Here is a 10,782-nt window from a genome sequence, read left to right on the forward strand (position 1 = left end):
ATCCCCAAGGTATAGGATTCAATAGAGGGGGGAACTGCCAAATATTATACAGAATTCTTTCCTGCTTTTAAGAAAAAGCTGTTCTTCACAACCTAAAGGACTATCATACATATCAAAATATAATGTATGTAAAATTGATTCCAAATTCACCACAGTTCTGTCAATTATAAATCACAAATGAAATACTTTACAAGGACACCAAGAAAAATAAATATTTTTTAATCAATGAATACATGTCTGAATGAATGAGTAAATATGTTAATAAATAACAGATTAATTTGATGATGAATGCATTATCCAATCAACCAATAAATAAGGAAAATAAAAATACAAGTAAAAACAATACTTGATGAAACAAGCTACATGTTATTTTACATGATATTCTTTTGATATCATGTGCTTCAATACTTACAGCTGGAACCATGGTTCTAAGATTGATGAGGTTTTCGTGAAAGGTACGAGTATCGTCGTCTTCCCAGAGTGAGTTAGCCCAATCAAACTCGGACAGCTGCCCATCTGTTCTCATCATATCAATAGCCATTAACTCTAGCTCAGTTTGGCTAAGTTCTATACAAAAAACAAAAATAAAAACAAGTGACATGAGCGAAGAAGAAAGTAAAACAATATTGGCATTACCATAAAAACATTGTTGCAAATTTTAAGAAAAATAACAATCTTGTTTGGCATTTACTATTCCAGTAATTAGTTAAGTCATGCATAACTATGAATCAGCCAAAGCTTATATCTTACTGCATTACAAAAAGAAAAAACCCTCCATACATTTACCCAAGTTCCAAGTGGAGAAAAGTATCATCTTGTGTTTACATCCCCTAATCTACTGTGTATGGATATATACAACCATCATTTGAGAGTAAAAAATAAGAGACTCTGCCCCCCAAAAAAAAAAAATCAAACGAATGAAACAAATCAGCAGTCCAACGATCCTTACCTTCCACTGGTAGATCAGGCATGTCTTCATCCAACAAGTCCTGCAAAGAAATCCAGCAATAATCAATAAATCAAATCCTCCTTTTTAATCAATTAGTGTAAACTTGCTTGAAACAATGGCATAATTTTTTATAGATGGCTTCCATATAACAACATAACTTGTCATTAGATCCCATAAGTTTGAATAATAACCTGGGGCCCATAACACAAAACTTAGCAATGATCGTAGAACATTATGCTATGATTGATTCCATTGACTACAATGTACAATCAATCGTAAAAATCAAGCGTACAATTAATTGCTAACCTTTGTGTTACGGGACCCTGGTTTAATACTGATAATTGAGGTACATGTATGTATTCAACTTACTGCCATCGTTGATGTATTCATGAGTAGCTTCTGATAAGCGGCCAGCTTGTCCTCGTGTTTCTTCCTTCTCTCTTCACTGAGCTCACCTTTATTCTGTTTCAGGAAACCAAGTCGGGTACATTCAAGAACGATATAATGTGTGCATGTTCAAATACACCTTGTTAACAAAAGTGTTGAGGTAAGCTGGTTCCAATTGGCTTACAGTTACACATTAAAATAAGTATAATGTTATTCTTTTATACCGTGTCAGTACGTATGCTGCGATTCTATTGTATTTTTGTTGTATGCTCAAAATGCAAAATAAATTATTAAAATCATAAATAAATGATAATAATAATAATAATAATGAAAACGACATCATCATCAACAACAACAATAATCACTATTCCTATCTATTTATATAGGTGCCACATGCCAAGATTTCATCAAGGGAACATGGACCTGCTCATGATTTTTCACATGTTTTTTTTTAATGAAATAAAGACATGATTTTTTCATAATACTAATACTAATATATAATTTTTCTTTATCATCTCAATTGATAGGTACATACTAAAAACCCACAACTAAAAATATAGATAATCAATTTCAGTAATGTTTTAAGAGCTGTTTTGAATTTGTTGACTGAATCAATCTTTTTCGGTGAGTTTGTTCCATAAAACAGGGGCTGCATGAGCAGATGAACGTTCGCCATATGATTTTGTTGATATTTGAGGTAGGACTAATAAATTCATGCTTTGTGAACGTAACTTACGTGTTGGCTTTAATATACACAGTGACTAAATCATTTAAGTATGAAGGAGCAAGTCCATAGAAACATTGATATACTAATAACAAAATCTTAAATTGGATTCGAAACTATTATGCTCTCTCTTTCACCTGCAGTGTCCTTCTGTTCTGTCTCTCCATATTCTGTAGATCCTTATGTTGTCTTTCAAGATACTTGGAAAGAGATCCATAGTGGTCCTTCAGTAGATTCTTGTAAGCTGTCTGGAGCTGGGTAGAGAAGACCTCGCTTGATACTAACTCAAGGTTATACTTTTCTGCCAGCAGCCTGACAAAGAATAAAGCACGATTGAACTATCAAATAATTTTGCAACGGATATGATGTGGTACTACAAGATTCAATAATTTGGGAAGAAAATAGTGTAATTGACTTTAGAAAAAGTTGAATTGCTTTCATGTCCAAAGACTACGGTTTAACAAAATGTTCAATTTGGTCTCTGTCTCTTAAAAAAAGTCCAAACCTTCCTCTCTAATGACTATGAATCATATTTCATTTGAAAAGAGATCAACATAACCATCCACAGCAGTCAGTAAAAAGCCAGTCATTTTTACATAACCTGTGCGCTGGAAAACAACTGAAATATCAGTGCTGAAGACTTTTTATATAATATAGAGATAAGCAAAATCCTGCTGCAACTCACACTAACAATTAATCACAATCTTGTATCACTTTGCAAAATGCAAGATCATTTTCTTATATTCCACAGGGCAGTTCCATAAAATGATCAACCTTTTTGTACGTCCGACCCCCATTTTTCTCAAGTCTTACTTCACTTTGTAAACTGACCAAGTCATGGTCCTTTGAGAACATTACAGACTGTCAAAAGAACAAAGAATCAGAGACAGAAAATTTCATGAAGGTCTCACATATAGTGGGTCGGTCATACATATTTTATGGAATGGCCCAACAGTTGAGTTACAGCTGCAAGTTTCTTGCAGTGCCTCGTTAGTCCACAATATCATTCATTACCTGTGCTTCCTAGCGATGATCCCTGCAAAATCTTCTCCACAATGTTTGGTGAAGCTGATGATGATGGTGATATAATTATGATTCTCCCTATCTCCTTTCATGATGGCAGATAGCTGGTTGTTGAGAAGAGGCAGTCCTTCCTTCTCGGTGAAAATCCCATTGACAATAAGCTACAAGATGGAAGATAGAAATAGTTAAGATTATTTATATTTGAGATTGAGAAAAGATAAACAAGACATTTAAAAAACATTGAAAATAAGCATGAATAGATTTAATATATCAATAATCTTCTTACATCAGAATAATACACCTATTTGTGTGATTATATGTATCATCGTTTTTAAAAAGGAGCAATATCTGAGTTAGGGAAGTGGTTTCGTAAACTGGCAACACATGGAAATACACCAAGTCAATATACTAGTATGATAATGTCCTTTGGCAGGGTTTTAATCATGGAGAGGTTCCGAGGTCATTGATTCTCTAAATGATGCTTTACAATCATCCATGCTTTCTTTGCAGTCTTGTAAAACAAACCAAAATAATTGTCTCCAGAACTAAAAACATTTAAACCTTGAACATTAATTCAGCTGTTGACAACTACATTCTTGAAATTGTATCATGAAGGATGCTCACCTCAGCAAGGAAACGTAGTTCAACTCTGATCTTGTTATCAAATACAACCTGTACAATGCATTAAAAAAAGAAGGAAAAAAAGAAAAGAAAAGGTGACCTAAAAAACATGTAACATGCAACTTCCCCCAGTTACAATAGGTCTTTGATGCATAATCACCAAACCTCAAGAAATTTACGATCCTCATCATCTAATCTCTTACAAATTCCAGTTGCTAAGAAATCATGCGGGGAACGGGCCTTTGCTCATGCAGGGCCTAGCCTGCGGAATTCTCTCCCACACAGTTTGAAAACCCAGACTTCAGTGACCACCTTCAAGGGCAACCTGAAAACATACCTGTATAAGAGTGTTTTTTGATAGACATTGACTTATTGTTCAGACATGTATTATATGTAAATAGTTTTTGTTGTTCTGCTCTGAAGCGCCTTGAGCATCTAATCAAGATGGAAAGTGCGCTATACAAATCTCATGTATTATTATTATTAAGAAGAAATGCCAAACTTCAAAAGCTACAACACTTGAGGTAAGACAAACAAAATTATCTGATATATCTGTCTATTCTAAACTACAATCTTTTCATGAAAACATTATTTCTTTTAGCACTACATCTAGAGCCAGTCTTGTAGAAATATGCTTTGAAATCTTTTGTAAGAAAATTGTAAGAGAAGCAATAAAAATACCATGAAACACGAAAACCCTAAGAAAAGTATAGTACAGGAATGCACTACCAATAATTCACTTAGAAATAAAGAAACAAGACTGTCTTCATATCCACACTTCCTCTTACCATACAAATCATCTAATAAGGAATAGCTGTCATTATGAGAAGATAAGCCTTGAGTAAATGTTTTTGTGTTTGTTTATACCTGCTGTTTGTTCTCCTTGTCCTCTTTTTTGGATGGAGCAGGGAGCACCCTCTGTAGTCCTTGTAGCAACTGAGAGGAGAACTCCTCATAGCGAGTATGAAACAGAGAGCACAGGTGAACAGCAGAGGCAATGTCAGACATCTTGAGCTTGGCTTCGCTGAAGGCTATGGCAGCCTCTCCGACATACTTGGTCAGGTTGAGCCCCTGGAATTCCTTGGTCAGGGAATCTTTCTGCTGCTCACTCAAAGTTTTCTGGAAGGAAAAAAATATTAAACTTTCATACTTTTAAAACTTGTACTCCCAATCTAGAGTAATTCTGTGTCAGCACTTGGTTGGTTAGCGATTACCCAAGTACGATAAACATTGAAACAACAATATGTTAGATTCAGAGTCATATATCTTTAAGCAGGTGCATGGCTATTCACAAACAGTTTGTGAATATTTCATCAATTATTCCATAGGGGCACTCAGTAATGGTGCATACCACTTCCATGTTCGGCTTAATAAACCAATCTACAGCCACAATATCTGTAGATATCCCCCAGATGGGGGTATCAACAGGGCTACTTACCAACTATGCCCAAGTCAGTTTGTATCATATTAGAAAAAGAAACAGTTCTATAACGTTTCCATGAAATCCCTATAACTGCAACTCAGTGAATGCAAATGAGAAAAGAGAAAAATGAAAGCACCTTCAGAATCATTTCACATCCCCAAAGGGAAAATTGAGATGAAATCCTTACCAGTTTTCGAATAAATGCAGTGTTTTTCTTGAGACTGGAGTCTAGCTTGACAAAGGAATCTTCATCAGGTCTCTCAGAAGCTGCAGAAAGATTCTTTGCTCTAAGAGCCATTTTAGCCTGCTTCCTCTCCAGTGCCTCGGCATGAGTATCCCTTGCATGTTTCTAAAAAAAAAAATATGTGAAGAAAATGAATAAGGTAGAAATATTACTCCGAAAAATAATTACACATTTATTTTTCATATGAAAATAATGCTTTATGTCATTGTAATTTTATAGAAATGAATATTAAATTCCAGTTCAAATTTGTATTATCCACTTATGAACTGCATAAATAAACACAATTAATATCTCCAATCATAACAAAGCAAATTAAACAAAATTTGTATTTTACAAAAAAAAAATGAGATCAATGAAATAAACACAAATTGCAGAAAAAAAGTCAATCAAATAATTATCTCACCTCTTCTTCCTCCTCTCTCTTCTTTGCATTTTCTTCATCCAGACGTTTCTGTATTGGAAAAGGAAAGAGTATACACACATCAACGGGTTATAAATGTTCACTGAACTAGAAAGTACGAAGAACTTTTTTTTTTCCTTTCAAATACTTTGTAGATTATCCATAACATATATTCTTAAGAAAACAATATCTGGATAAATTATTTCTATCATTTCAAGAATAAACCAACTTTCAAGGAATTAAGAAAGTGGTTGGTGAGTATTGTTTTTGAAGTATTAACTTTAGCCAACCTTCAATGAATGTGAGAGGACACTATCAGTTTTCACTGCCATTACCTGCTCTTCGGCTTGCCTCTTTTTCTCCTCTTCCCTTTTCACTTTATCTTCTGCTTTCTTCATTTCTTCCTGTATCTTTCTGGCTTCATCTTCCTTCTTTCTTTTTTCCTCATCTTCCTTCATCCTCTCCTCCCTCCCCCTTGATTTGTGATGATCTTCTTCTCGTCTTCTTGATCCTCTGGAATCAGTTTCTCTTCTGCAAAATTTACAAAGAGGGCATTAACATGAAAATAAACTACAGCCTTGGTGGTTTCATAATAGTTCTACAAGGTACTACACAGAAAGCATAAAGAAAGAAATACTAAATTGAATGGAATCATACAAACTGGAAAACCTGGAATTACTAAAAAGTGCATTTAGAAGGTAATGGGAAAGGGAAAGTGAAACAAAGATATGTCATGTGTGTGGTCTCTCATTAAATGTGTTATAAAAACATAGTCTTAAAATATATGCTTTCCAGATATCTACTATACTACAGAGAATAAATTGACCAATAATCGTATTTGTATAGAGAAACTAAAATGTTTTGAGAGGAAAAGTAATTGTTTTGCTACTTGGTAACATAATTATTGCAGTATAAATGTATTAAGTACGGTAGTTAATTAGCATGTTATCATTCAAGTGGGTCTATATTGCTAGACTAGACTAGCATTATGGGTCAGGAAACTGGCTAGGTATGAGTAGTTGAGGACTCGAGATGGCGATATTGGTTGGTATCTGCTTTAAACAAAGATTAGACTATGATATCTATTGTACTACCATGAAGAATAACAAAAATTGTTCAATTAAGCTTTCACGACAGTACTGCCAACTGATCCCCTGAAGGCAAATTTGGATAACTTTCTTTCAAAGAGGAAAGTTCCTGTCAACTCACCTTCTTTCAGAAGATGTTTTGTCTTTATAAGGGTCTCCTCTTGGCTTATCTCTGTCCCTGGCTCTCTGGTTACCTCTTTCACTCCTAACATCACTTTCTTTCCCTCTCCTATGTCCAGTCTGCCCTCCCTTCTTATCATCATATCCACTTTTCCCATCAGAAGCCTTCACTTCAGCAGAAACCTTCCCATACTTTTTCGGTTCCTCTTCTACCTTCTTGCCAGTTCTGCTGCCAGAACGTTGGGCAGAGTAGGACTTTCCTCCGCGTTCTTTATTGGGTGGGTCAGTTTCTGCATTGCCTTGACCACCAGTGACTTTCCCTGGTCTGTCCTCAGCTGATTTCTTAGGCTTATCTTCACTTTGCTTATTTTCTTTGACAATGGTTGTGTCAGCTGCCAAAGATTTCTGTTCTGCCTTAGCAACCCCATCAGACTTTGTATCCCCTTTACTGTACTGTGCTTCAGATTTGCACTGCTTATCATCAACTACAGTGTCACCTCCTTTCTCTTCTTTACGTAAAGTAGCATTTTCTTTGTCGCATTCTATTGAAATTTCTTTTGAAACTTTTGGCATAGGTATTGGAATGGGAGCAATGGTTTCCTTATCTGACTTGTCCGACTGAGAGTCACTGCCTTTATTCATATCCTTCACACCATCATCGTGCGCTTGCTCTTCACAATCCTTGGATGCAGTAACAGCATCTTTCCCGTCATCCACAGCTACAGAAGAGTCCTCAATGGTCTTTGCATCGCTTGATACTTGGTCATTCCCCGCTCCGATCTGTTCTGGTTCAGTATCCTTTTCCTTAGGGCTGGTGTCTGTATTGCAATCTTCTGTGACCAACTGAGGCTTTTCATTCGCTGAACTATTCAGATTTGGAGTTTCATCTCCATGATCGTTAGTCTGGTTTCCATCCAGTGCCCTGTCCTCTGATTGTTCTTCTTTCACAGCAGCCACCTCTTCTTTCAGCAGATCCATTATTCTTTCATATATTCATCCTGGAACAAACAGAATAATGAAAGTACCTGTTAATACAACTGCAGAGCAAAGAAGAGCAAACATGTCTGATGTTTAGTAAGAAAAGGAGTTTACAGTATGGTGATAAGTAATAACTCCATTCTTCCCACCAATTTTGTTATACAAGACAAATAAAAACAGCATTTACAGATTAAAAGTATATCCTGCCTTCCAAGAATCAACCAGTAATTCATGGCCAATATCGATTACAATTTTATAAGACGATTAAAAACTCATCCCATCAAGGTGTCATCCATAAAATGAGAGTTGTTTTGTTTACTTTCTAGGACTGTCTTCATATCAAGTTTGATAACAAGTCTGTAGGCTGTGGGGTGATAAATCTGACAAAAGAGATGGTGAGCTAGGGGTACAGATCTATTTATCTCAATCTACATCACAGGCATGAGCCTTTAGCTTAACCTAAGCTACACAAGGAAGTTACAACTTGATGCAGAGTTACAACTTGATGCAGAGGTCCAAGGTTCTACAAAGAAGAGGTATAATGCATTTAGAACACTTCTTTCTGCCATTGATTGCTCTTGGTCGAGTGGTAAAAGGCGTCAAGTAAGAACTCTTAAAGCTGTACTGTCAGACTGGTAAGGGTTCGAATCTCACCCTGTTTGATGATTAATTGTATCAATTTTTTCAGTTGTAAATAGAAATAGCATTTATTCTGTTGAAAATAGACTTGACAACTGTAAATTTTGGCAAAAAACAAGAAAATTGACTAAATATTCATTTGGTCTAGCTGATTAAATGGCAGCTGGGCATAGAGCCATACAATGTACAGTAGGCCCTAATCACTCCTAGTACCAATGAGGTCAATACATAACAGTATTGACCTCATAGGTGACAATAGTGCATATACAAATTGGTGCATGCAACCACAGTAAACACACTGATGACGACAAGGCTTGTAGCGGGGTGAGCTGTCTAGTGATTTTATTATTTTTTTCTTTTCTAAATTTAATTATGAACTTTTGAGTGAAATTAGTTATTGCATATTGCAGAGTAGATATCACAAATTTATCTAAGGTAAAAATTTTGAATAAATATCTGTGGAGTTTGGGTATGTGCCGCGGAGGGGACCCCCATTTTTACACTCAAATTTCCGTTCCAAGGCATAGCATTTTTATCTTAGTGAGAAAAAGAACAAAGAAAGCCGCTCCAAAGCAAAACATTTTCTTCTTATCGAGAAAAAAAGAATAGAGAAATCCGTTCCAAAGCTTCGCATAATTTTCGTTACGCCGTTCCGGCCGCATTGATCTGCTACAATGAGCTGCAATTTTGGTGAAAAGCAGCCGCAGAGCGCTTTCCGACCATCGCCTCTGCGAGAGCGCACCCGGTGGCTGGGCAAGCTGCATGCGCGTATGCCCGTTCCATAGAGATGCATACGCACTCACACGCAGGCGACCCGTTCCAAGGACCCCCGTTTTCACAAACATTTGTTGCTCCGAAGCCCGTTCCGAGGACCCTCCTTTTTACAATAAGCCCGCTCCAAGGCCCCCGTTTTTTGTTTCGACCGCGGCACATACTTACCACTTTTTTGGTCGAGTACCCCCACCCCCCCCCCCCCCCCCCGGATGGTTTTGGGAAGCGCATTCCACGCAGTCACTGTCCTGGGAAAATAGGACCAGTGTGTGTGTGTGTGTGTATTTGAGTTTTGTCAGACGTGTATCAATCAGATATGATTATTTACGTCTGGGACCGACCTTTAACGTCACCATCCGAAAGACGTGACCAGGGCTCGAACCTCGAACCTCTGCATCAATTTGTAACTTCCCCACAGCTTGGATTACAGGCGCACGCCACAACGCCCAGTGCTGTATTACCAGTGGTAGATTTATGGTGGCTGGGCCCCTTTGCAAAATATTTGTGAAACAAAGGAATTGCAGAAATCTAACAAGCTTAAAAGCCTTAAAAAAAAAAGACTTAAGTTATGGTAACGATTTCAAAATGAGTTCGTACAGAATCCAATGAAACGACCACCAAAGTGTCTGTTTGTATAAATAAAACATATGTGCCAAAGCCAAGGATTCTGGAAGAAATTGTATAATTGCTGAGAAATTAGCAAATAAGCTTGGGATTCGGGTCAAGCGTCGGGCCGACATTCAAAGCAATAATAATACACTGTCCCACGTGCACTTATTATCTGTGTTGGTGATCTTCAGTGTGAACATTTTTCAGCGTAGATTTCAAGATTTCACAAAGTTCAGTTAATGTAACTGTACCAGATCTAGGTCCTCGATGATAAAGTGACAATTAAGCCTGGTTTTACTGACTTTTTCGTGAAATCAGTGTTTACTGCAACTACTTTCATTTATCTTTAAAAAAATTTAGCTAATTTTTAGGCTAATAATAAAGTTTTTAAAAAGTCATGAATATTTTTTCAAAATGCAAACTTCCTAACAACATTACTCATTAGACCCTAACCTGTAAACCATGGCATGGGCAGCTTAATCATGCAGATCTATAGTCTTGCAGCAATCAGCAAGTTATCTCTGACCATAATGGATGAAAATGGAATAGAAAACATTTACAAAACATTTCACAACAAACGCAATGTCAATGAGACAGAGAAGGCAATCACATCCAACCACACAAAAATTGATATACACGGGACTACACTGGCAAATAAACATTTAAACTTTACTCTATCAGAGTATTTCCATTATTTACAACAATCTCTAAATATAAGTCAGTCGGAATTGGATTGGTATTAAAGTTATTTTGGGGTACCTTCAATAATATAAATTAGTTATAAGGAGTCAAATTTCAGATCTTAC

At 36.4% G+C, this 10,782-nt stretch overlaps 1 protein-coding gene across 1 annotated transcript in view; it reads right to left on the reverse strand.

Annotated features, from left to right (window-relative positions):
* The window catches only part of LOC129257865 (regulator of nonsense transcripts 2-like), a 28,270-nt gene that overhangs the window by 17,104 nt on the left and 384 nt on the right, over nucleotides 1–10,782 (reverse strand). The window contains exons 2-12 of the mRNA XM_064096311.1: nucleotides 6,981–7,977; nucleotides 6,107–6,302; nucleotides 5,775–5,822; nucleotides 5,315–5,476; nucleotides 4,572–4,823; nucleotides 3,708–3,755; nucleotides 3,075–3,244; nucleotides 2,198–2,372; nucleotides 1,319–1,411; nucleotides 950–989; nucleotides 413–567 (exon numbers count right to left, since the gene is read on the reverse strand). Coding sequence (XP_063952381.1) covers nucleotides 413–567; nucleotides 950–989; nucleotides 1,319–1,411; nucleotides 2,198–2,372; nucleotides 3,075–3,244; nucleotides 3,708–3,755; nucleotides 4,572–4,823; nucleotides 5,315–5,476; nucleotides 5,775–5,822; nucleotides 6,107–6,302; nucleotides 6,981–7,957 — 2,316 coding nt within the window. The 5' untranslated portion in view covers nucleotides 7,958–7,977. The remainder of the gene's footprint in view (nucleotides 1–412; nucleotides 568–949; nucleotides 990–1,318; nucleotides 1,412–2,197; nucleotides 2,373–3,074; nucleotides 3,245–3,707; nucleotides 3,756–4,571; nucleotides 4,824–5,314; nucleotides 5,477–5,774; nucleotides 5,823–6,106; nucleotides 6,303–6,980; nucleotides 7,978–10,782) is intronic.

Source organism: Lytechinus pictus, chromosome 3 (assembly GCF_037042905.1).
Source record: "Lytechinus pictus isolate F3 Inbred chromosome 3, Lp3.0, whole genome shotgun sequence".
In the NCBI taxonomy this organism is placed as follows: Eukaryota; Metazoa; Echinodermata; class Echinoidea; order Temnopleuroida; family Toxopneustidae; genus Lytechinus; species Lytechinus pictus.